Source organism: Amblyomma americanum, chromosome 6 (assembly GCF_052857255.1).
Source record: "Amblyomma americanum isolate KBUSLIRL-KWMA chromosome 6, ASM5285725v1, whole genome shotgun sequence".
Lineage (NCBI taxonomy): Eukaryota > Metazoa > Arthropoda > Arachnida > Ixodida > Ixodidae > Amblyomma > Amblyomma americanum.
The window spans coordinates 43,427,734-43,453,822 of NC_135502.1; the positions used below are offsets into that span (position 1 = coordinate 43,427,734).

The window sequence follows — 26,089 nt, forward strand, 5'->3', positions numbered from 1 at the left end:
CTTCCAGTGCCTGTAGTTCTGATTCTTTCTTGCCTTTTTTAAACTGTTTATACAAGTATAAACTCGTTTTGGTAAATTTTTTGAAATTCTAGTAAGAAGTTAAAAGCTCCGTTCGAACATTAAACAGTGCAAATTGCTTGCCTGACCCTGGTGAGAAAAGGATCTATGCCTGATAACTCATTTTCAGGCATGCACCTCGGGTTACTTCTCAGGGATAGGCTGAAACATTTCGTTTGTTGGATTCCAAGTATTGAGATTGGCAAGGCTATAATCAAAGGACAGTTTTGGTTGGACTTGGTTGTTTGATTGAAAGTGATTTCATTTTTCTGTTTAATGTTTGGCACCGGCTTCTCTGAGGCATCACCAGAGACATTGCCCTCTGTATTGGGAACATCTGTTGGGTCTCGGAACATACTTGTAACTTAGGTGTTAAAAACGGAGGGTAGTTGCTCCTTGAAGATAGTGGCATGGGCATACCACCACCTTTACTTTGTTAGTTTTGGGCCTACACTACTTACCATGATTCCTTCATCTTTAGGAACCTCCTGCACAGGCACTCAAAAGACCAGCAGATGGACCAACTCCAGCAGATGAACCAACTGCTGCGCCAGCAAAGAAAGCAAAGCTAGACTCAAATCCTGAAGAAGGTGCGTTCATTTTTGTATATGCTTGTGTGTGTGTGTTGGCAGAATTTTTTAGGCTTATGAAACTTTGTAATGGTAATTCTGGGGCATTCATTGAATTGGAAGAGACCACTTATCAAGTGGTGTGAGTATATATGGTCACAATGCGAAGTGCAAAAATATTACATTTATGCTTGCTGCCTAAGTCACAAAATTCAATGAGAGCAAACGTAAACATTGCCAATTTTTAAAAATTTCTGCCACTTTCACCTCTCCCTTTATTCCTTCCATCATGGTACAGTTCAGGCGTCTACCTACTATAAGATTGCTGCTGCGCCTTTCCTTAAATCTACTTCTGATGCCTATGCAGATGTCCAACATCTGTGCCTTCAGAGGAGTGAAGATGCTCGTGCCTTGAGCTACGCAGCATGGTGCAAAGATTGACAATTTTTGTTTATGAAATATATAGTCAAAGGCATGTGGATATTATTGGGGCAGCACCTTTGCAGACAGCATGCCTCCTGCATGCTCCCTGTGTGCAACCTGCTACATGTTTGCGGGCTCTCAGCTCCCAGCTATGTGCAGCCTCCAAGAGGCGTTTTGAACTATTTGGTGGTGCCTTACGACCATATGTCCCACCCGATGACGAGAAGGGTTGCACGAAGCATGAGGCTCAGGCTGCGTGCTGGGGGTGCTCTGGTGATCACGGGTGAGCGCACACACCCATCCGAAGATAACGATGGTAGCGCAAGACACGTGGGAGGTGTCCACATGATTGATTTGAGCAGTCATGTGCTTCGCAAGTGCAGCTCTTGCTCTAATGCTTTAATAAGTTGCAGGGATATTCTGGTTGCAGAAAAAAGTTACCAGCAGCGTGATGTGCATGAAGTGTGAGTAAGAGTATTAATCTTGTATGTCACTGCCCTGAGTGGCATTGGTTTGTTTGCACTGGAAGCTCTGTTGCGCAGGTTTATATGAGTGTGTTTAGAAGTGCAGTTACACTTCCTATATCTAGTACTGTCTAGAACATTTAACTAATGTTAACTTATGCATTGGTCAAGATGTAATAAATTGGTTAAGGTGCATCCTCTGGTTTTTGAGCATTAAGGATTATGGTTCACATGAAAAAAGAAAAGTCAGGGAGGGTATCAAAGGTCATTTGAAATAATGATAAAAAGCTGAAATTTGCACATAAGGAAAGTTGGACAATAAGGACACTTAAGCAAGGTCTTGGTATCCTCACTGTGGTGAGTAGAAACTCTACAGACAGCCAGCATCCACTTTGCTTGCGAGATGTGGCTCCCTTCAGTTACTTCCTTTTCTTAGTAATGAAACACAAGCTTAGAGGTGGTCATATTAAAACTGTGGACGACATCCAACAAAATGCTGTGCTTCTCACGCTTTGGAGAGCAGTACTTCTGGGGAGCCTTGCAATTGGGGGAAAAGGTGCTGGGGAAGGTTTATTACTGCACAAAAGAACTATATTGAAGAGCATAGTGGTAAAAGCAATGTACTTCATTGTATGTAGGTCCATCCAAGAAACTTTTTCGTCATACCCACAATAAGACTATGTTCTGAAAACAGTGAGCTTAATATGCTTATGTCCTATTCCAAACTTGTTGAAACATTTTTGTAGTTTGGCTTCCTGCTTTTGTGTTGTGCATAACTAATATTAAGGGGGTGTTTGTGACTGACTTCATGCTTTCTTTATAGTTGAAGTTGTTTAGCTTCAGAAATTCTCGCCTGTCCTTGTGTTCTGTACTCTAGAGCTGCAGTGATGTAATGCATCAGCTGATTACTGCACACAAGTTGATGACCACATGACCGTGTACTACATCTTATTGACACCTACTGTGATGCTGCATGCGTAATGTAAGAGCATGAGGATTTGATTTGCCACTTTTGTCTGATATATCTCTAACCTGTGTAACTCCTGGATTGGAATCTCCCTGGTTTGAAACCGGATCACTAAATAATGCTCCTTTGTGGCATTTACAGGTAGTGCAGTGCCAAAGACACCAGGTGGGAAACATGCTGCCAAGAAGTCCTCATGTGACATCTGTAATATCAAGCTTAACTCTGAATTTCAAAGAAATGAGGTATGTTCAACTTTTCAATTATTTTTTCAAGTCCTGGTTGCTAAGTTGCTGTGCTTAACCCTTTATAGGGTACAAGGAGGAGTGAAGTAGAACTTATTCTTTTAGTGCTAAAGTTGTTCCTTTAGCACTGGAGTTGTTCCTTTAGCACATTCAGCACAAAATACTCAGTTTAAACCATTTTTCGGTGCACTCTGATAAATGCCTCACGCAGAAAAGGTGGGACAGTGTTTGTCCCACTCACGATGAGAGTTTCCACAGTAAAGTGGGATGAGGTACCGTATAAACCGGAATATAAGTAGAGATTTTTTTCTTGAAAAAACAAGCTAAACTCTCCCCTCGTCTTATACAAGTGGTCTTGAGCAGAATGTGAGACACAGTCTGGCAGCATATGGCATGCCTGCTCGCAAAGGGAGTGCCAAAGCCATATCGACATCGAAATGGGAATGCTCCTTTTTTTCTTTCATTTGCCTGTGCGTTTGTTCACGTGCACTATTTCCATGGCCTTCCATGGTACCATGGCCTTTGCCTCACTGGTAGTGGTTAAAGTGTATCCATAGTGTGTGTGCGTGTGTGTGTGTGCTCGCTCGCTCGCTCAGCTTGTTAATGTTTCATTTTCACTGTCTTTGTGTCTTGTGCAGCATTTAAAAGGGAAGAGTCACATGGATCGGCTTGCTGGGCTGAAGGGGAAACCAGGTGGTACCGTTAAGCCTGCTGGTGCCGTTAAGCCTGCTGGCCTCGCCCACCAGAAGGTAGTACGCTATTTCCAGTTTGAGCATGCTCTGATGAAACAAAGAAATGTATAATTTTACAGTCAGAGACATAGCGTAAAAAGGAACTGGACAAAATTTTTTTTATTGTTCCCGTGACATTATGCTATGATGTGTTGCATAACAGTGCAAAACATAGACGCAGCTGCTGACTGAGAATTTCAGTGCTAAATATAATGTTTCAGCTGGATCTGGAGGTGACAATGGAAAGACATTGAAGTATGATGCATAACGTGACAGATGTCTAGTATCATTCACAGTAGACTCTTATTATTTCAAACTTCTAGGGCCAGAAATTTTTGCTTGGCATAATAAGTGCACCTTAATCAAATCAAGTAAAGTCAAATCATTTTATTTCACTAGATATATGCTCCTAGGAGCACATAGGCTAAAAGCTGCTCGAGACAGTTTGACGAGGCCCGGGTGACCATATTACAGGGTAGCGCACGGTGAATATACAAGCACTGCGGAATAAATAGGTCAGCAAAATCAATGTGTTCTCGCATGCATATATATAAGCATTCACACCTGATGATATGCAATATAATACCCCTGTCACACGGGCACTTGTAAGGCCTTAGAAATTAAGGTCCTTTGCCCCAAAGGCGCGTGACGCGCATCTACACGGCAAAGCGTCGAGACCTTTGCGATAAAGTTCCGTAGCAATAAAGGCGGCTGTCAGCGGCCTTAAAGTTGCTTAAAGGAGCAACCCAGACGGCAGCGCCAGCTAGCGAGCTCAAAGAATAAAAAATTGACGCAATTTTTAGTTTTGAAACCGTAAAAAAATATCTAATTTATCTTATTCAATGGTTAATTTTGCATTACAGTGCACTTAACCGTAGAGGAGGCTATGACTAAAGACATCCACACTGCTAAGAAAGGACTTGAACGCTTTTCAGCAGCCGCATCGACACACACGTGCTTGCGCATCTCGCTTTGCTGTTTTTTCTTCGTTTGCTCTTTTTTGTGTGCGTGTTTCGAGTTTGCTTGTGTGCACAAAGACACAAGCAACAAAGCACGCTTCCCGAACACGACGAGGAGCCGAACGGAAAAGTGCACCTACCGTGGTCGGACCGAGAACGATGAAAAAAAAAAAGAAACTTTGTTTCAAAATATCCGTTTCTCACCGTCAGAACGCTCGTTTATTATCGTGATAGCTACTTTTTCCAATATAAACAAATGCACTCTTAGCTGAAGTGCTACCATCTGCTTTAATTTCATAATGTTACTAGCGCCGCTTCACACACAGCGGTGACTTTTGGCATTCACGTAGGCCGCGTTCTAGCTCCTTTGGATTTGCCGTGTAGCAGCGTCGCTGCTCCTTTTCGGTTTTCCTCCTTTAGTGCAATAAGACAACTTTACGGCAAAGGCCGAGAAGAAGTCCCGTGTGACAGGAGTATTAAACATTTTATCTGGATAAGACACTAGAACAGCAGGTACTACTTGAAATGTTAGTCAAGTTGAACAGTTTCTTAAAGCAGTACGCATACATGTAAGCACACCAGATGTGTAAGTAAGAAAGAGCAACAAGTAATAACAATAGTAATTTGAAAGGCACAACCATTTCAACAAATGTGCTCATTAGGACTAACATTCAGAGTATTGTTTATTTGGTTCATATGGTCATGTGTACAGAAATTGCTTCCTCAACTAGTTTAACGTGGGCTTAGTGTCAAATTCATGCCTAATTCGTTGTGAGGGGAGATTATGTTTCAATGGCTGATTTTTATAATTGGTTTGGAAGCACGGATTAAATCATTTATCAGTGTTTATTTTTGAAACAATGCACTCATGACATTCTAATAATGTGGTAGCAATTAAGAAGTCATGGAAGAAACTTCTTGTATAAAATTTATGTCAAACACGAAATCGTATAAGCACGACATGGGGATGATATTATAGGTTGCGAACAAGGGACTGGTATGACAGAGGTATTGGTGGTTTCCAATGTACTGGATGATTCTTTTTTGGGGGATAAGGATTATATGCATGTTAATGTTTTTGTTATACCCCAGACAAGATTGCAGTACAGTCAAACCCGGTTATAACGAACAGCGTGATTCAATGCGGTTTGTTTGGTTTGTGGAATAATTCGATAAACCCTTAACCCACTTGTAACGAATTTCAGTACCCAATTCGATATATACAAGGTTTGAACGGTAGAGCGAAAATGCCAGTGGTAGAGCGAAAATGCTTTGTCCCTTGAGCTGTTTTTGTGCTTCCCATATACCATGAGCCAAATGCAAGTTTGTTTTTTCAGTGGATTAGTGAATCCTGCAAAACACATTTTAGCTTACACTACTGAACTTTAATGAATCGCCTTTTTTATTTATTTCTATATTTGCAGTTGTGAACTGTTTGGTTTGGTTTATGGGAGTTTAATGTCCTAGAGACACAGGCTATGAGGGACACCGTAGTGAAGGGCTCCGGAAATTTCGGCCACCTGGGGTTTTTTAACGTGCGCTGAACTATTTGCTTCGAATTGAAAATATATTTGGTTCACTGTGGAACTATTCAAAGAAAACTATTTGTCGTATTCGCTTTGAACTAAACTTCATTTTTCTCACATGCCTACTGCTTGCATAATCCTAATGCACAAAATAGGCTATTCTAATGCCTGAGTTTATTTTTTCTCTGGATGCTTTCATTGATGTCGGGGGGCATGTATTGGGTGCGCCAGCCCTGACACCAGCAGCATGTTGTGTCAGGCAGGCGGGATACGCACGCAGGAATTTAACTGCTTATAGTTGCACTTGAAAAGTGTTTTGTTGTGTGAAAGGGGAAACAATGAATGGAGCCATTCAGCATCATGCACCCTGAGGTTTGAAACTGTAGTTAATCTCAGAGGGAAGACATGACTGTCTGTTCGGAGTTTGCATTCCAACCCTATATATGAAATTTGATTAGAATATTCACACACCCCTCTACATAATTGCAAAGGTTTGACAGTTACAAATCTTAACTAGTGGTGCAGAATTGGTTATTTTGTGCTCACGTCACTGTGGCATACTGCAGGGCAGCAGTGGACCATCTCTCTCTGTGCAAGCTGGAAAGAAAGTTCCTGGCAGGGCACAGCGTGCACCGAATCGGCAAGGATTTGCACCAAGAGAAAGCCAGAACTGGGCTGGGCCGCTTCCCCCTAACAATGCCAATGGCCATTTCAGGACACCTGCTCCACCCGCTCAACATCAGCCAAGTGTATGGCAAAATCCTCTTGTACAGCCTCAATGGGGAGGCCCTGTTTTGCCTGCTCCTGCGCAGTCTTTTTCAAATCAGCAGTCATCTGAAGAGCCCTTGAGTAGCAGCTTTGGCCTTTTGGATCCTACTGCACAAGCCAAAAGGGAACAGGGAGCCTATGGTCTCAATACATCACAGCAGTTTTCAAAACTTCAGCTTGACTTAGTTTTAGAAATCAGCAAGCTCTCGCAACGTTTGACTAGACCTGAGTTCAGCCAGGAGCTTAGTCAACAGCTGAGCCATCACTTGAGCCAGGAATTGAGCCGTCAGCGGCAAATGGCCACTGACATGGATCGATCAACAAGGGAAGATTTTGGAGCAACTGAGCGCCTACCGCTGCTTGGTGACGGCTTGCGGTTTCGTGGTGAAAGCGCACCACTGCTTGGTGATGGCTTGCGGCTTCGTGGTGAAAGCGCACCACTGCTTGGTGACGGCGTGCGGCTTCGTGGTGAAAGCGCACCACTGCTTGGTGATGGCTTGCGGCTTCGTGGTGAAAGAGCACCACTGCTTGGTGATGGCTTGCGGCTGCGTGGCGAAGGGGCACCACTGCTGGATGAAGGCCCACTGCTTCGTGACAAGGCTCCGCTTTTGCGTGATAAGGCCCCGCTTATTTGTGATTCATTCGAAGTCCGCGCTCCAAGACGACCACCTCTGCTGGGAGAGTCGGGACCTACTTTTAGCAGTCGAAAACAAGATTATTCCTTTGAGAGAGATGATTTTGATCGAAGGCTTGGAATTGACAGCTATGGAGAACGCAGGAACCACGACTTTGTTGACAGTTACAATACGGACTACAGCGGCAATCATGGCTATGATGACCTGCCATTCAGAGGTTCAGCTGATTTCCAACGGAAGCCACGCTCGTCTGCAGGAGGGCTTCTGGACAGACCTCCCCTGCTGGATTCCCATTCACGTTTCTGACCGTCTTTTGTTGTCACTGGGGTCACTAACATTTTTGCTGTTTTGTCAGTTTTTGTGTACCATTTTCTGTGGTGAGGATGGCTGTATTTCGTGCACAAAATAAACAGAGGTAAATTTTGTGTTGCCCATTCCAGACAGAGCTGGCCACTGTATGTCTTTATCTAAGAAAGATTAAAAATATGACCTAGTATCTCGGGTGGTGGGGACTTCGTGTAGTACTGGAGTGGAAGCTATTATCATAAGCTGCTGATGTGGTAGGGTGTGTGCTCGTGAAAAGTTGGTGCTTTTTAAAGCTGGCAGAGCATACTCGTAGCTTCCACTACAGTGAATATTCAAAATTTTGGAAAATTAGTTCAACTATTTGCTATTCAACTATTCAATGCGCCGCACTTTTGCCAAAAGTATTTCAATGAATGTTCATAAATCCCCTGAATCCACAGTTTAACATCGTAGCATTTCTAAAGAGCGCACACTGGTTTGATGTGCATGATCTTGCACATGCGTATCACCTAAACGAACTTGGCACTTTTCTTGCAGGACCAATTGCCAGCACACAACAAAACTGCGCGCGCTTGAAACAGAGCTAGTAGACGTCTAAAAAACGTCTTGAGAAAAAAATAGACTTCAAATAGAAGTTTTACCTAAGCGGTTTCGTAGACATAGATGTCTAGAAGTCCTCCTGTAGCTGTTCTCACTCTATGCTTGCAGAATTGAAAACTTTTTACGTCGACATTTTAAAGAACGTTTTTAGACGTTAATTTTTTAATTCAGAAATGGGTGGCTAAATTACTTTACGTGTTTTAAGTCTGATTTTAGTGCTACCTTTAAATCCTCTTAAAGCATTAGAAATGAGCTCATTTTTCTGAAAGCGCCAGCTTAAGACAGCTCAAAGCATCCGTTCAAAGCTGACCTGCAGTGACAAGAACAATGAGCCCACATTATGAGTTGAACGACTGCAGTTGGGAGCCATAAATGCACATGCTAAGCGTGACAAGAAAACGTGCTTCTCAGTCACTGCGTTATTTCTTGAATCTAATGTGCATACACGTGTAAAAGAAACCGACAAGGGAATTAATGTTAGGAGCAACTGGGGATGTAGGTAGCTCTGATGTAGGTGGCAGAGAACAGCTCACTGTGTTCCAAAAATCACTTGTCTTGCAAGGAAGATGCCTACTAGGAAGGAAATCCAGCTCTGTTTAGCAGCCTGCATAAGTAAAAAATGTTACCTGAACCAAAAGCACAGGTGCGCCTGTAATGGCTAACCAGGAGTCGGAAGCAAGTAAGGCCAGTTCGCAGCAAGAAGTGACAGCACAGGCAAAAAAATATTTTTAAAAACATGCATATAATATTGTAAGTGGCATTTGTGCTCAGTGCAACGGCTCACCATAAACCTAAGGAGCCACCTGCCAGAAACTGCAAGTGCACGTCTCTACCATAAAAAGTTGTGAACATTGTTTTTTTCGGTAAGGGGGGGGAGGGATTGAGGTGAGGAAATAGCGCAGTAATTGTCATATCTCTGTGGACACCTGATCCTGCTCTGTAAGGGAAGGGAGGTGGGAATGAGAGTTGCCATATTGGAGGGCTCCGGATTCATTCCGGTATCTTTGACCTGCACCTGGGGATCTTTGATGACAGCGCGCAGGCACCTTTTGTGTTTTGTGGCTTTGCTACCTTGAGAAAGTGGTGCCTGTACCTGTCGGGAGTTTTTGATAAAATTGGACAAAAGAAAAGTACGTACTCTCAGAACCTCCTGAGCGGGGTCTCATGCAGACACCTGCGCAATGTGGGTGAGGCAGAAGTTATCTTGTGACATGAAAATGTAGCAGAGATGCTCCTGTCTTGGTAATTTGCATCGGATCAGTATACGCCAGAGGTGGGTTCTTGAACCTTACCTTGAGAACCACACAGAGGCACATTTGAAAGATACAAATACAGCTGCGTGTGTATAAGCTACTGGTATAATGCATTTTAGAGCACTAAAATTCCCAGTTTCGAGCAGAGGAAAGTTGATTTAGGAGCAGTCTGGAGCACTTAGTTTTTAACGTGGACCACTTTGGAGCAATAAAACAGTTTAGAATAAAGCATCGTTTAGAAGCCATCTGGAGCATGTAGCTTTTAGTTGCCAAATGTTTTAAGTTGGCAAGCAACACTAGAAAAGTGAATGTGACGTAATGATGCGCTACATCATTAAGATTGTTATTCGCACAGAATCGCGCCTGAGGTCTTCAATTTCAAATTACACTGTTATGAGAGGACAGCCTTTGCGAAATATGTCACTGTTATTTTTGACCGCAGTAGCAGAAATTTCCTGATGTGTGACTGTTCACTGTTCTTTAAAGATGCGGTTTTCTATTTACGTCTGTCAGGCTTGCTTGCTTAGTTGTGCTTGTCTCACTCAAAAACAATCGGACTCTGTCAACTCCTTAATCAGTTGTGAGTCAGGCCAATTTTGATCACCGCGTGCTGACAAGCATCGATGTTTCTGCCTGCAGTGCGCACAAAGCCTGCACTAACGTTGAACTGTGTGTGTGTGTGTGTGTGTTCATTTTTTAAACAGCAGTGTACTGGGGACACCGTGTTGCACGACTGAAACGAATGGTGAAGTGCAAACGTAGCAGCTCCATGCAGCTGTGCCCATTTGTAACGAACACTGGCCTAGCATGAATAAGATCGACGTGATGCTCGGTTACAATGGCTAGCCCGGTTGCAACGCAGGCGCCAGAAGCCCACGTGCAGGAACGTGCCGCGCGGCAGTGGTCTTCATCGCGAACGTACATGAGCGTCAGAAATATTCCGCGCTCAACGCGAGAATGATGTATAAGACAGAACTTATTAGTCAGCAAAGACGATATTGCATATAGTTGCGGTATGCCGTATTCGCGGAAATTGCCATATCTATCTGCGCGTGTGAAGTGTACTACCAGATTATATCTGCGCCACAATTAAACACGGCCTTCGATCGTTTGACTCACGCTAGGCCTAATCAGCCGGCCAGTCGGAATCGCGCCGATGAAAGGTAGATTCTAAAGGCACGCGAGCCTGAGGACATCGATCGGCCTCCACCTCGACGCATGTGCTGCGCTCGAGTTTTGTAAGCTAGAGTGAAGCGGGCAGCGGCTCGAAAACGCGTGCCAATTAAAACTTCGCCGGACCGAAGGCTCCGCGTTGAGACGCTCGTTTGTGAGGCTGGTTCACATATGAAATCGACCGAGCGATTTAACGGCGCGTCGCAGCGAAAATTTCCAATTTGTTGGAACCTCGCCGCATTCTCGCGTGAACAGTTAAAACACCTTCGAATCACACGACTGAAGAACGAAGCAGCAGATGCCCCTCATAAGAGCCCCTTCAGCCAATGCAACTCACGAGCGAAGTGGCAGATGCCCCTCAAAGGAGGGCCCTCGATCTAGCCAATGGCATCGACCTATTTTTGCGATTAATCCGATGAAGCCATGGTTATTCCCCATTCATCTGCCACCCCTGTGATTTCAAGATAGCAGGTCCAAGGGGATCGCCCAATGAGGACATTTGGGAGAGGGGAGAGAATCGGTCGACGCCATTGGCTAGATCGAGGGCCTCCTTTGAGGGGCATCTGCCACTTCGCTCGTGAGTTGTATTCGACTACAGTCCATTTACTGCAAACTTCGGTGCATAGTTAAGAACGACTGCCGCGTGCCTGTGTAATGGGGCTTCAACGCGGCCTCTAAAATTTTGAAACTGCAGCGCCGACTGGATATGTCTGCTTGGATAACCGCGGGTCACGGCGCCGCCCAATTCGAAAGCAGAAGATTTGGAGCAGCTTGGCGCAATATTCCATATTTTTTATCAGGACTGCGCAGCTTAGCTGTCGGACGGCACACAAACTGCGTGAGTGCGCGTGTTGGCGATGGAAAATGTTTGGTTCAACCAACTCGTGCTCGTCTCCTTCCGACTGCCCGCATCGGCTCGAATATATGTGTCGACAAACCGCGGTCAGCTATCTGCACGTTCATATTTCTTCAATAAATTCACCGTCTAACGCTCTCTGTGGAGCTCATAGCTTGTCAAACTGCGTACATTAAAAGCGGGGCAATGCCTGAAACCTTGCTTTCCAGCGCTCGATATTTTGGGCGAACGGAATATGTGTTCAGAGCTATTATCACCGATCAGCACTGTGCATTCGATTTACGACCGAACTTGCGCGCCGGTGTGGAAGATCAATTATTGCCAATTATTGCCCAGATATAATAGAGTTATAGCGTAGCCGGTTCGCAGTACGGCAAATACAGAAACGCATACCGTTGCTAACATGCCAGGCTTGCCTAGCCACATTTGCCATGGTGTAGCAGCACCACTGAGCCACCGTGGCGGCTTTAAGTTGAAATATATAAATTCCTGTCGATAAATTTGACAACTGTCCCATGCATTAGCGTACTTCTGCAGACATTTGCACCAGGGGAGCACATTGTCGAAACGTCTTCTCTGAGGACTGTCGCAAACTTGTTCCGCTGCCACTTCCACCGTGCTGGCGCAAAGTGCGCATGACAGGGCAGTGAACACTATGTCGACGATCAGGAAACACTTATTGCAAAGTCCTAAAAAAAAGTACAGATTATTTCGGCGTATTGGATCAGTATTGGTCGAAAGAGAGCAATGTTACAGGCGCATTTGCGTCATTTGCGGGAAGATTTGACCCGTGTGCAGAAGGCAGGCCTCACGGTCAGAGCGGAGAAATGCCAGATTAGAAGAGCTGAGGTAGAGTACTTACTCAGCTGAAAAAGTCAATTGGTTCCAAATGAAATTTTTCCAATTAGGACCAGTTAGGTTTTCGGACACCAATTGGTTAAATTTTGTTTCAGTGGTGTCAAAAATCAATTGGTTCCAACTGGAGCCAATTAGATTTTCTCCCAGGACCACTGGGGAACATTCTGCTGTGACATTCCGTGTATGCTACGAGGATCCACGTTCGACGGCGCGGCGTAGACGGAGACCCGTGACAGCAGCATCATCAATTACCCAGCCATGCTCTGAGTGACGACCAGAAAAACCGGACCCGCCGCCGCCCCGGGGAAACAGGCTTTATCCTCCCCAATTTCCGGGCCACTGGGACAACATTCTTTCCCTCCCCCCCCTTTGTCGTGGGCTATCGCCGGGAAGGCACCCACAGCTTCCCAGAAGGGCCGTGACGGACACCTGTCATGGCGGACAGGCAGTACTCGCCAAGAATGTGGAAAGACAGGCGCTAGTGAATTAGCTCCGAAGAGAGAGCCTGTGTATACTCTCACTTGAGAGAGAGTGGTGGCGTTTTTGTTGTTTATTTAGTTTGTATTGTTAACAGACTCTGGGTTCGAGGCTAAGCCCAACCCAAGGGGGTTGTCCCCATCTCGCATGTTATTTTGGATTGGAGAATTGATGCTTTGGGCGGGCCACTGGAAATGACCGCCCTTAGTCCTTTGTTAATCAAGTGCTTAAAAGCACATGTAAACGGATGCAGTCCAGTCTCAGCTGGGGCTCCATGCTTAGCATGTAATGTGATGCTACTTAGGCACTAACCTGCCCGGTCGATGAGTAAAGTAGTGCAAAGTTTGTTCTGTTGTAAAATTATGCTCTGCTGTCATCATCTACAAGCTCGTCTCCTGTTCATCTTCCAAGCCGAACGACACTAGAGGAAGGGTTTGTGAACCATCCTCGAAGAAACGGACGACTATTGAAATTCTACTGCATACACGCTCAGGACGACATCGTTAGCGAAGAGGGCCTTCAGCGCCGAAGCCCGACGGCGTGCAGCTTCTGCCAGCAACCGCTCGAGCCCAACTCCGGAGCCACTCCATCGCCCCCATGAAGTCGTCGGCACGTAAGCTCGGACGCCCCAGCCTCTGATGTATAACCTTAATCATGTGTAATTATTGAATATACCTGTTTGTTTAAACTGAGCCATACGGTGTCTCTTTGCCTCTCCGTCCCGTGTGGACCTGCGCATTATGGGGGTCATCACACTGGTGTCAGAAGTGGGGTCTCAAAAGCAAATGTCCTCTGAATGCTGTGACATTCATGACTTCAAAATTGTAATCAAAAGGGAATCACGGGACTGATTGTGGGACTTTTACCCCCATTTGAGAGGCTTGAGGCACTGGAGGGCTTGAAAAAAAAAAATGACTGTATCTGAGGGAGCTCCCACTCCACAGCCGTCGCTCGGAGCAAGCATGCTGGCATTAGGAAGCGTCATTCCGACGTTTACGGGAGATAAGACAGGGGTTCCAATCTGCGATTTCTTTTCCATGCTAGAAGAGATTGGGAAAATGGGGGAATGGTCCGATGCTCAAATGCTGGGAATGGCGAGGTGTAAGATGGCAGGAGCTGCTCATGATTTTGCATGGCGAGACGAAAAAGTAAAATCCACAAAATCATTTGCGGAATTTAAGAAGCTCGCGTTTGAGCATTTTGACACTGAACCACGTCACGTGCGAGTACAGAGGTTCCGTGACGCCGGACAGATGGTAGGGGAGGACGTGCGAACGTTTGCGTCGCGGCTTCAGCGCTTAGCGCGCGATACGTTAAGCAGGGAGGAGGAAGGAGACCAGCTTAAGAAGAAATACGCGGAGGATATACTTAAAGAGGAAATGACCGCTTTGTTCGTGGCTGGTCTGCAAGACCCCGTGCGCCGGTTCGTGCTCTCGCGCAAGCCGAGCAATTTCGACCAAGCCGTGGAGGCCGCATTGGATGAGGAACAAAATGAGGCGTTAACGACAGCCGCAGCGAGAGTACGCGTCATAGAGAGAGCGGTGCTCAACCCTGAGGTTGCTCTCTTGACAGAGCGGTTAGATCGCTTAGAACAGCTGCTATCTCAGCAGGTAGAATGCCAGGTTGAAGCGCGCGCTCAACAGCGCCCATTCGCTGGAAACCGGAGACCGCCACAAAGCTACAGGCGCGGTATGCGAGATTTTGAAGAAATCGTATGCTTCGCTTGCCAGGGTCGCGGACACATCGCCAGGTTCTGCCAAAACGTGCGCCGTGGGGAGCCACAAAGAGAAGCAGGCGAGACACGCCCTAAGCAAGCCTACAGCGGGGCTCCAGATACCGAGACAAAAAACTAGTTAGTCCTCCCCAGCCTGAGGAGCGTGGGGAGGGAGCAGTGGATGATGAGGTGGTGGTAGTTTGTGTGGCCGACGAGGCATGCCCTGTTGTGCGTTGCAAGTTAAATGGTTGTTGCATGGAATTGTTGATAGATACGGGGTCAAAGGTGACATTGCTTAAGGAGAGCAGTTTTAACACGCTTCGAAGGAAGGGGGACCGCGAGGTGTTGGAAGCGTCTGGTGGCATGGCAACCAAATTTGTAGGCATAACGGGGGATCCTCTTGGCATAAGTGGACTCTACCGGTTACACTTCTCTCTCGGCGGAATTGCATTGGAGCACCCCTGCTACGTATGCCCGGACACGGTGTCTCTGCCAAACGGAGTGTCAGGTATATTAGGGCAGGATTTTTTGAGAAAAGGGAAGGTAGTAGTCTCATTCTCTGAGGAAGAGGTTAATGCGGGCGGCTCAAAAGTTCCGTTTTTGAACAGGAGAGGGGCTGAGATTCGTATTACCGATATTGACACCCGTCAAACAGTGGGATCATTGGAGAAGGTATATTCGCGGGTTGCCGTCAGGCTGGTCGATGAGGCGGTCGTCCTTCCTTGGTCGGAACACATTTTGTACGCGTTTGTGCCTTCAGGTGTAGAGAGCGGCGCCGTGGGAGTGCTTGAGCCGGTCGACTCTCTCAGCAATGGCCTGAAGGCAGCCGCGTGCCTCGTGACAGTTAATGACGCCCACAGAGTGCCCCTACGGGTGGTTAACTGTAGCCAGCAGCCACTGAGCCTTCCCAAGAACAAAACATTGGCTTTCTTCACCTCTGCGATAGAGCAACGTGAGCCCACCGATACGGTACTCGCAACTGTAGAGCATGCTAGTCCTTCGGCTGCTCCAAAGGTGTCGTTCGATCTTTCTCACGTAAAATCCAGGGAGAGGGAGGCTCTGGCTGGTTTGCTGAACGACTACTCGGAGGTATTCGCCGCGTCCAACCTGGATTTGGGCTGCTGTGGCGTTATAAAGCACAGGATAGAAACCGGCACTTCATCGCCCGTTTACCAGCGTGCGTACAGGATTCCTTACTCCCAACGTGAGGAGATGGAGCGGCAGGTGCAGGACCTGATTGATCGCGGCATTGTCGAACACTCAAAGTCACCCTGGGGAGCACCAGCACTATTGGTGGAAAAGCCAGATGGCTCGTATCGATTGGTAGTGGACTACCGCAAACTAAATGCCGTAACTCGCATCGATCCATACCCCATCCCCAATATACAGGAGACGCTTTCTCAGCTGGGCTCTGCCAGGTACTTCACGGTAGTGGACATGGCGGCGGGATTCTGGCAGATAGCAATGGATCCGGCAGATGCCGAGAAAACGGCATTCAACACGCCCTCAGGGCACTATGAATGGAAAAGAATGCCGATGGGTCTGGCCAACAGCCCTGCTGTCTGGCAGAGAACCGCTGATGTTATCCTGGCAGGTCTTCTGGGGAGGCTGTGCTTCGTGTATATGGATGACATTATCATATACAGTGACAGTTTTGATAACCATTTGCGCGATATTGAGCAGGTTTTGGTGCGACTAAGAGGAGCGGGTCTCAAGCTGAAGCCCTCTAAGTGCCAATTCCTCAAAAACGAGGTGAAATACCTCGGGCACGTTGTTTCAGCTGACGGCGTGCGACCGGACCCTGAGAAACTAAGGTGTGTCTCGGATTTTCCATCCCCGACTAGCGTCCGCCAGGTCCGGCAGTTTCTCGGCCTGATCGGTTACTACCGAAGGCACATAGAGGAGTTCGCCAAGCTCGCTAAGCCGCTCACCGCCTTAACAGCCAAAAATGTCGCCTTTCGCTGGGACGAAAACGCGGAGAATGCTTTTGGGGCCCTGAAAGGGAAGCTAATGAGTGCACCGCTGTTGCGCCACCCGGATTTTAATTTGCCCTTCGTTATGGCCACAGATGCGTCAAAGTTCGCAGTGGGTGCCGTGCTATCTCAGGTTATCGAGGGCAAAGAACATCCCGTTGCTTTTGCTAGCCGACAGCTGAGCCCCACAGAGCAAAAGTACGGAGCTACGGAAAGGGAGTGCCTCGCCGTTGTCTGGGCAGTAAAGCACTTCAGATGCTACCTTTACGGCCGCAAATTCAAGCTAGTCACAGACTGCCATCCTCTGAAATGGGTGATGAGTGTCAGGGACCCTAGCTCGCGACTCGCTAGATGGAATCTACACCTGCAGGAATACTGCTTTGAAGTTGAGCACAAGTCAGGAAAGACGCATCTGAATGCTGATGCACTCAGCCGCACAGCTGCCGTGGCAGCTATAGATGAGTTTGTCCCCGTAGTCGACCCCGCCGAATTACGCACAGAGCAGTGCAAAGATCCGGACCTGAAGCGAATAATCGAAAGCTTAGAGGACGCACCGTCTCACCCCGAACAGCTAGGTTATTTCATTGGCAAAGACGGCACCCTGTGTCGGCGCACGAGGCCAACCAGGAAAGGGAGACCAGAGAAAACCGCTTGGGAGAGAGTCGTCATACCTCGGTCGTGGACAGAAAGGGTTCTTCGCGCGTTTCACGATGCGCCATGCGCCGGTCATTTTGGCGTAGCGAAGACACGCAGGCGTGTGGAGCGTTTGTACTTTTGGAGGGGCATGCGACAGGATGTTAGAGACTACTGTGCGAAGTGTCATTCCTGTCTCGAAAGAAAAACACCCAAGGGACGAAGACCAGCTCCAATTCAGCCGTTCCCTGAGGTTTCGGCTCCCTTCGAGCGGACAGGTATGGACATAATGGGCCCATTGCCCACGACCACTTCCGGAAACAAGTACATTTTAGTATTTGTCGACCACCTTTCAAAATACGCGGAAGCGGTAGCACTCCCCGATCAGAAGGCAGACACGGTTGCAAGAGCATTTGTCGAACAGATCGTGCTCCGACATGGACCCCCGAGGCAACTCTTGACAGATCGGGGAACGAACTTCGTGTCGCAGCTAATGAGGAGAGTTTGCGAGCTGCTTAAGATCGCTAAGAAGCAGACAACACCGTACCATCCGGCTTGCAACGGCGCGGTGGAGCGACTGAACCAAACCGTGGCCGGGTTCCTGTCGCATTTTGTTTCGCGCGACAAGCGGGACTGGGACTTGTGGCTCCCGTATGCAATGTTTGCCTACAATTCCGCAGCACACGAGAGCACGGGCGAATCGCCATTCTTTCTTCTCTACGGCCGAGACCCGGACCAGCCTAGTGAAGTGCCAGAGGGCCCCCGTCGTGTCCCATACGCTTCACTGGACGACTATAAGGTTGAGCTAGAATCGCGCTTGCAAGTGGCGAGGGACATCGCAAAGGAGTCCTTAAAGAAAGCGGCGAAGCGCAGGAAGGAGGTGCACGATCGCAGTGCTAGAGACGCGCCGTTTGATGTGGGGGACAGCGTGTACATTGAAAACTGCCAAAGGCAGATTGGGCTAGCTCGTAAGTTCCAGACGAAGTGGAGAGGACCGTGCGAGGTTGTCGAGAAGCTTTCTCCGGTAAACTTCAGAGTCCGAGACGTGAACCGGCGTTTGATAAGGATACACGCAAATCGCCTCAAGTCGGCACCGATTCAGTATTCACGAAATGAGGAAAGGGAAAGCGCGGATTTTGATGGGGACAGAAGTGAAGCGGAGCGCGCAGATAGTTCGCAAGAAACGCCCTCTCCTGCATTTGTTCGGCAGGCGCCCGAGGTGACGGCCGGAATGCCACCGGATTTACTTCATGCATTGCTAGAAGAAGAAGCGCGCGAGGTTGCCGCGCAGATAACGCCAGGAGAGGCTCCTGCCACGAGCCCTCGCGAGTCCCAAAGCAGACAAAGGGGCACAGACTTACTTAGTATGACTCATGAAGGCCGATATCCGCTGCGAAATCGGAAAGCTAAGTCGGACTAATGGCGTAAACAGAGCGGAGTTGTGAACTGGTTAGAATTGTGTGATGCCGCAGCTCATAACATTGCTATGTGCTTATGTGTTAAGTTATCGGAGTTGGTAGTTAAACCTTTCTGTCATTAAGTAACACCTTCACAGGAGAGCATGCGGAGCGCATGCAGAACCTGCCCTACTTCATTTCGTTATCTATATTTTTGTCTGTGCCGTGATCGTGCTAGAAGTGGGAGCTCCTTTGTAACTGTGGTAAATTTATTTCGTCCAGTTTGGACTAGAAAGGAGAGGCTTGGGTGCTGAGTTTCATGTTTATCTGTAAAAGAAGATCAGTGCTGCCCCTGGAGACGCCAGTATTGACAGCGGAGGCATATGGTGTTGTGCAGTGGTGTTGAGTGCAGCGAAAAGTGTTTTGTCGGACGCACTGTGCGAGGCGATTCAGAAAGACAAGGGGAGCTACGTGGACTCAAATGTTCGGAGAACATTCTTCTGGAGGGTGAGCGAGTGTGACATTCCGTGTATGCTACGAGGATCCACGTTCGACGGCGCGGCGTAGACGGAGACCCGTGACAGCGGCATCATCAATTACCCAGCCATGCTCTTTGAGTGACGACCAGAAAAACCGGACCCGCCGCCGCCCCGGGGAAACAGGCTTTATCCTCCCCAATTTCCGGGCCACTGGGACAACATTCTTTCCCTCCCCCCCTTTGTCGTGGGCTATCGCCGGGAAGGCACCCACAGCTTCCCAGAAGGGCCGTGACGGACACCTGTCATGGCGGACAGGCAGTACTCGCCAAGAATGTGGAATGACAGGCGCTAGTGAATTAGCTCCGAAGGGAGAGCCTGTGTATACTCTCACTTGAGAGAGAGTGGTGGCGTTTTTGTTGTTTATTTAGTTTGTATTGTTAACAGACTCTGGGTTCGAGGCTAAGCCCAACCCAAGGGGGTTGTCCCCATCTCGCATGTTATTTTGGATTGGAGAATTGATGCTTTGGGCGGGCCACTGGAAATGACCGCCCTTAGTCCTTTGTTAATCAAGTGCTTAAAAGCACATGTAAACGGATGCAGTCCAGTCTCAGCTGGGGCTCCATGCTTAGCATGTAATGTGATGCTACTTAGGCACTAACCTGCCCGGTCGATGAGTAAAGTAGTGCAAAGTTTGTTCTGTTGTAAAATTATGCTCTGCTGTCATCATCTACAAGCTCGTCTCCTGTTCATCTTCCAAGCCGAACGACACTAGAGGAAGGGTTTGTGAACCATCCTCGAAGAAACGGACGACTATTGAAATTCTACTGCATACACGCTCAGGACGACATCGTTAGCGAAGAGGGCCTTCAGCGCCGAAGCCCGACGGCGTGCAGCTTCTGCCAGCAACCGCTCGAGCCCAACTCCGGAGCCACTCCATCGCCCCCATGAAGTCGTCGGCACGTAAGCTCGGACGCCCCAGCCTCTCCGAGCAAGAATGTGCCTCTATGGTCTGGGCCACCCAGAGACTGAGGTGCTAACTGCCCGTTAACGTGGCTTAGAAATGTCACCAAAGAATGCATGACTTTTGCGCTGTAGCCTAGCGCTTAAAGGGACTATGCAATAAATTGAGATTACGTAACGAAGACGAGGGATAGGCATTCGATCACTCGTCACCCTAGTGCAAGACTTTTTGAGCTAGCATCAACAACAGCGAAGATATAGACGATTAAAAATTACGCTCCTCCTCTTTCCTGTCAACTCGTACACGAGGAGCACCAGAAAAAAATAAAGAAAACAGCTCTGGGAATGGGCCCCGCCCATGAAAACGTCATCCGCTGACGTTTATTTTGCAACTTCCGGTTATTGCTCCTAGCCCCCCAGCAGCAGCGTCGGCGGCATCTCTCCGGTCTCTTCGCCTTCCTGGATTGCGGCGCGCGTCGGGTTTCTTTGCTTGCCATCTGTGGTAATTGGCAGCAATAAACCCGGACCTCGAGGTGCGACTGCTCGCTTTTACGGCCGCGATGGGCATCGAGCCCTATGCGTGCGCACGAAGAGCCGTGCGTGTGGCTCGCGCTTGCCCGAGAGGGTCGCGCGGTGGCACGAGCAGACGATTTTCACGGCTACCGGAAGTGTGCCCGTGACGTCGTGGCCGCCGTGGCTCCAGCGAATGAGAGCGTGTGGTGCCCTGGCGACGTCATGGGTAGTGTGACGTCTTCCTTCCACGATTTTAGTTCCAAAATCGGTCACTACGAGCACACAAATTGGCCCGCGAATTTAAAAAAAAAAACTTTATAAAAGTTCATAATAAATTGCCGGCTCAGTTCTGAAGACTCATACTTGGTGTGAATGCTTCTTAGCATCATTTCTAAGCATTGAAACATTTACAAGTGACTTTTTATTCGTTACATAGTCCCTTTAAATAGCACAACTTTGAGATCCGCTACCGGAAGAGGCGGCAAAACGGGAATGCCGACGGCCTCAGTCGCAGCTTTCCTTTATAATCTTGCGTAAAACGCCTGTAATGCTTGAGAAGCTCTCGTCCATTTTATTTACTTCTGTGTGCGTACCTCATTGCTTTAAGGAGCGGTTTCTTACCAAAATTCAGACGCATATCTTTGCTACCAGAAAAAAAAAACACTATAGTTTCGGTTCAACAGACTTCCAGGCGTGTGCTATGAGCGAGGGTTAAGTCACCCAAAAATTGTAACAATGTCGATCAGCATTAAAGACCCGACAGTGTTCTGTGGTTGGCCGCGTACTGCCTTGCCGGAGGTTGGGGCTGAGCTCAGATCTGGTCGCGAATGCTCCGCTGAGCTCCATTGGGAGCTGTGCAGATCCTGTCGGCTGACTTTACTATACGAGGCCGACTGCGACTATTACCCCCATTCGTGGTGCACCCACCGGCTGCAACCACTTCGTGGAGTCTTCTTGACGGGAGACGAGCTGTTATGATCGTACTTCTAGCAACGCGGGCCGGAGCAATTAAGCGACATCCGGGTGCTGTCAACCAAGCCGACAACCTCGCGACGGCTCGGGAAAAAAAGGTTCCCTCAGTGGGTCCAGTCATGTTTGACAGCGGGGGAAGTTGTTGGCGAGCGGTTTCCCTACCCCCCGTGGCCTTGTGCGCAACCCGGGCCGTGCACTGACGAGGAACACGTGCGACCACCAGCGAACCGTGGGAATGCCACACGCGGACATTCCGGTGTCTGCGCGACGTAGACGGCACCCTCCTCTCCAGCTCAACACGTGACGGGAGCGGGTTTCCTAAGGAGAGAGTGCGTGATGAGTGTCACAGTGAACTTTTTAGGACACGCCTTCCTCGGTAGGCCCAGCCTCCATCTGGGAATTTAAGAGAAGAAAAAAACTCGGCGCGGAGTACGGCCGAGTAGCTCCCGCTCATCGACATTTACTTACAAGCACTCTCAGTTGCTGTATGCGTACATAATGTAAATAGTTGTACCAAGTTTTCCTTGCCTTCCTACTAACCCTGTCTCCAATCTTCCTTGTCCCCTTTCCGGCCCGACCAGGGTTACCTGAGTCACAACAGTACAGGCATTTCTCATTGCGGCAGATCTCAAGTACCATGACTAACCTCCTGCACTTCGTGTTACTGCTTGCCACATTTTCGTCTGCGACTACTTCTCGAAGTCTCAATGAGTTTTTCTTTTTAATTCGAAGACTTGCAACGTGGCATAAAGAGGGCTTCAATAAACTAGAGTAGGTTGTGGAGGCTGTTCTCTGCTGGAGCCTGCTCAGGTTTCTGAAGAGGACAGACTCCATGACCTAATTTAGTTTATCAAAAGCCTCTCTTTATGCCACATATAGCAAGTCTTTTAATTAAAAAAAGAAGACTTATTGAGATATGGTATGGTACATGGCTGGTAGTGTGAATCGCTCTTACTCCATCCGTGCCTAAAAAGTAGTTTACACACGCCGAAAATTATAGCCAGAGGGTCCGAACACTGAGTGCTTCAAAGCTTTGACTGTGATTTTCAATGCTAACACTTCGTTCTACACCGCTGTTTACCGAGCTAAGCTTCAAGAAGAATGAATGATATGTGGCGGAGTAATATGGTTTCATGGACACACTTCCGCAGCCTCTGCAGGATTGCCTGCTGTGTATATAAGTGTACAAACAGCAGACGAAATAGCTCAGGGCAGGCTCGCACAAATGAACTGAAAATTAGACAGTCATAGTTAATGAACAAAAAAGCTTCCACATTTGTGCTGTGTTGGGTTTTATGGCAGATAGGCAGCTAAGGCCATTATGCGCCAGGCTCAAGGTATAGAATAAGTTTTGTGCAGGATGTTTACAAATGGGAAATATTATCAATGGTGTAGATGGCCTAATATATTGTACTGTCTAGTAATAACATAAGGGAAGAAATTTGGAAAAGGCTAACTGTAAAAGCTTTAAATTAGGTCAGGTAGCCTCAGTGGTTATCCTTGGTTGGGCAAGGATCCTGAGGCTCCCAACCAATCAAAGAAAGACCTCAGCCTTCTTCTCGGGGATGAGAAAATGGCTGAAGGTGTATCATGCAATAAAGTGAGGCAGTGGTTCAAAATTTACTGTTTCTCAAGTACACTTGCTTCTTTTAAAAAGCTAATAGAAGGTATGTTAACAATGGCATTATCATCTCAGATCAGTGTTGGATGAAAAAGAATGCATTAATTATAACATTGAGTAGAATACTTTTTTTTCTTTTTTTTTCCAGTTTCACACAAGAGAATAAAATGTGGACAACCGTGAGTTCATCTCCGCATTCTTGGCGAAGAAGTTTGTCTTGTTTCGTTAGTAGGAAGTTGTGCGTAAGGTGCGTGTTGCCTATTCGGAGATGGCATAAGATCACTTCCTTGAAATGTTCTTGGTGCACACACGACTTAAATTCACCTAAAACTGGTTTTACCAAGTGTAGTTTATTACCTACTTCGTTGTTCCAAGCCGATTGCCATTTTTTTCTTAGTTTCCTTGCTACTAATTTCATGCAATCATTAAACGGTATATTTACTTTTTTTTATTTCCTAGCCACGAGCTTTAGCAGCACACACATCTGCTCTCTCATTGCCTTTTATTCCCACATGACTCGGGACCCAGCACAGTTTTATATTTTGTCCTTGAGCTGTGGCAATTACTATGTTGTGTATGATGTAACCAAGCAGAGGGGTGCTTGCATTTTCAGAATGTAGAGCTGTAAGTACACTTAAGGAGTCTGTGTAAATAATAGCATTTTTGAGGTTCTCACTTAGTATTTTTTCTATGGCCACACATACTGCGTAGCACTCTGCGGTGAAGATGGAGGAACACAGTGGTAGTCTTACTATTTCCTCCGAATTCCCTCGCACCACTGCACTTCCTACACAACTATCTGTTTTTGATCAGTCAGTATAAAATTCTGTAAATCTACTGTATTTTTCTTCAAGGGCATGGAATTCTTGTATTATATGTTGCTGTCGAGTACGGAAATGTTTAAGAGTGAAGTCACAGATTGCAGGAAAATTGTACCACGAAGGCAGTGGACCTCGTCTTCGAGCAATGCCAGGTAATGCATCCATTACGCCGAGGTTTTGGCACATCTCTTCAATACGCAGGAGAAGTGGCTTTATAGCTAATGGTTTGTTGTTAAATAGTGTTCTAGATGAGCACTTTGTGACTATTTGGTGACAGATATGTTTAGGTAGTGAACGGATATTTAAAACGTACGAGCATGGTTCTTCTGTCTGTAAGTGATGGTTTGTTGGTTTCCACGCAAAGACTGTTTATGGGTGGTGTCCTGTATGCACTGGTGGAAAGATGCACACCTAAATTATGTACTGGATCCAGCCGTTTAAGGTACGATTGCCTCGCTGATCCATAAACTATGCATCCATAATCTAATGTAGAGCGTACTACAGAGCGATGAATCTGTATTAGACAAGTCCTATCGGAACCACAGTGTTTTCGTGAAAGTACTTTTAGTGTATTCAGAGATTTAGAAGCTTTCTTTTTGAGGGTGTTTATGTGTGGTAGGAATGTGAGCTTTTTGTCATGTTATTCCTAGAAATTTGTACTCATCTTTAATTGGTAGTGCGACTTCATTTAGATACAGAGGATCAGTGTGCAGTCCTCCTCTAAGCGAGAACAGAACAGCTACCGACTTTTTCGTTGAAAACTTGAAACCATTTTTGTCTGCCCATGTTAGTTTATTCACTGTCAGCTGTATTTGCCTCTCATGCCAGAGGATGTGCAAGCAATCTGGAGACCGTCGACATAGACTGAATACGTGAGAGACTTTGGAATTATTTTTGCTAGGGAATTCATTTTTACTATAAAAAGCGTGGTGCTTGAAATGCACCCCTGAGGCACGTCGTTCTCTTGAATGAAATTCTTAGAGTGGCACCCAGGCGTACTTGAAATGAACGGTTGGTCAAAAAGTCAAGCATTTCAGCATTCCACTGTGGATGCCGAGGTCTCCAAGGTCCCGCAGTATGCCAAACCTCCGTGCGGTGTCATAGGCCTTCTCTACATCGAAAAAGACCGCAAGGCAGTGTTGCTTGTGTATAATTGCTTCTCTGACTGTGTTCTCTACGCGGACTAGATGGTCGGTTGTATAGCATGCCTTTTTAAACCCACACTGATGGATGTCAAGAAGATTGCGGGATTGTAATAGAAACATTGATGTAATGTTAAGGACGCTTTCAAAGGATTTGGCAAGTACGCCTGTCAGGGCTATAGGCCTGTAATTGCCAGGGGAGATAGGTACCTTTCTCGGCTTCAACAACGGTACAATAATGGCTTTTTTCCAAGCCTCCGGTATCTCTCCCGACAACCATATTTTGTTAAAAAATTTCAGAGGCGAGTCTACAGCGGGTTCGGACAGGTGGGCGAGCATTTCGTAATGGACTTCTTCTGGTCCTGGTGCAGTCTGTTTACCGAAAGAAAGTACGCTGTTAATTCCCTGTAGTGTAAATGGGCTATTATATGCTTCGTGAGCACTGCCCTTTATCGGCAGTCTTTCTTTTTCGGCTGTGTTTTTATATTTTAAAAATGATTCTGTATAGTGACAGGAACTAGACACAGTGGGAAAATGTGCACCTAATATGTCAGCTTTGATATTGAATGGAGAGTAGCGACCATCCAGTTTGTGTACTGCCTCCCACATTTTTTTCGATAAGATTTGGCTGTTTATCGAGGAAACGAAACGCTGCCAATATGATTTTTCGGCATTTCGACGTATGTACTGCACTTTTGCTCTTGCTTTTTTAAAGTTTATAAGGTTCTCCTGTGTGGGGTATCGGCGAAATATACCACAAGCTTTATTTTGTTGTTTTTTTGCTTCTTTGCAATCTCCTGTCCACCACACTTTATGGTTGCGTAGTACAATTCCTGAAGATTGGGGGATAGCCAAGTGTGCGGCAGCAAGAATACAATTTGTGAACTTTTCATTTATTTCATTTACATTAAGATTTTCTCACGTGGCTGCTGTTCTAAAAAAGCTGCCAGTCTGCTAAATTGAGCTTCCAACGCCGTGGTTTTGTAGAGGTGACTGATGG

General features: G+C 47.0%; 1 protein-coding gene across 2 annotated transcripts in view; it reads left to right on the forward strand.

The window, feature by feature from the left end:
- Positions 1-7,784, forward strand: part of LOC144136718 (uncharacterized) — a 29,791-nt gene extending 22,007 nt beyond the window's left edge. The window contains exons 7-10 of one of the 2 annotated variants that reach the window (XM_077669277.1): positions 539-647; positions 2,622-2,722; positions 3,361-3,471; positions 6,505-7,784. In XM_077669277.1, the coding sequence (XP_077525403.1) occupies positions 539-647; positions 2,622-2,722; positions 3,361-3,471; positions 6,505-7,647 (1,464 nt within the window). In that variant the 3' untranslated portion in view covers positions 7,648-7,784. The remainder of the gene's footprint in view (positions 1-538; positions 648-2,621; positions 2,723-3,360; positions 3,472-6,504) is intronic. The other variant, XM_077669276.1, reaches the window with a different exon arrangement.
- Positions 7,785-26,089: the final 18,305 nt, after the last annotated feature.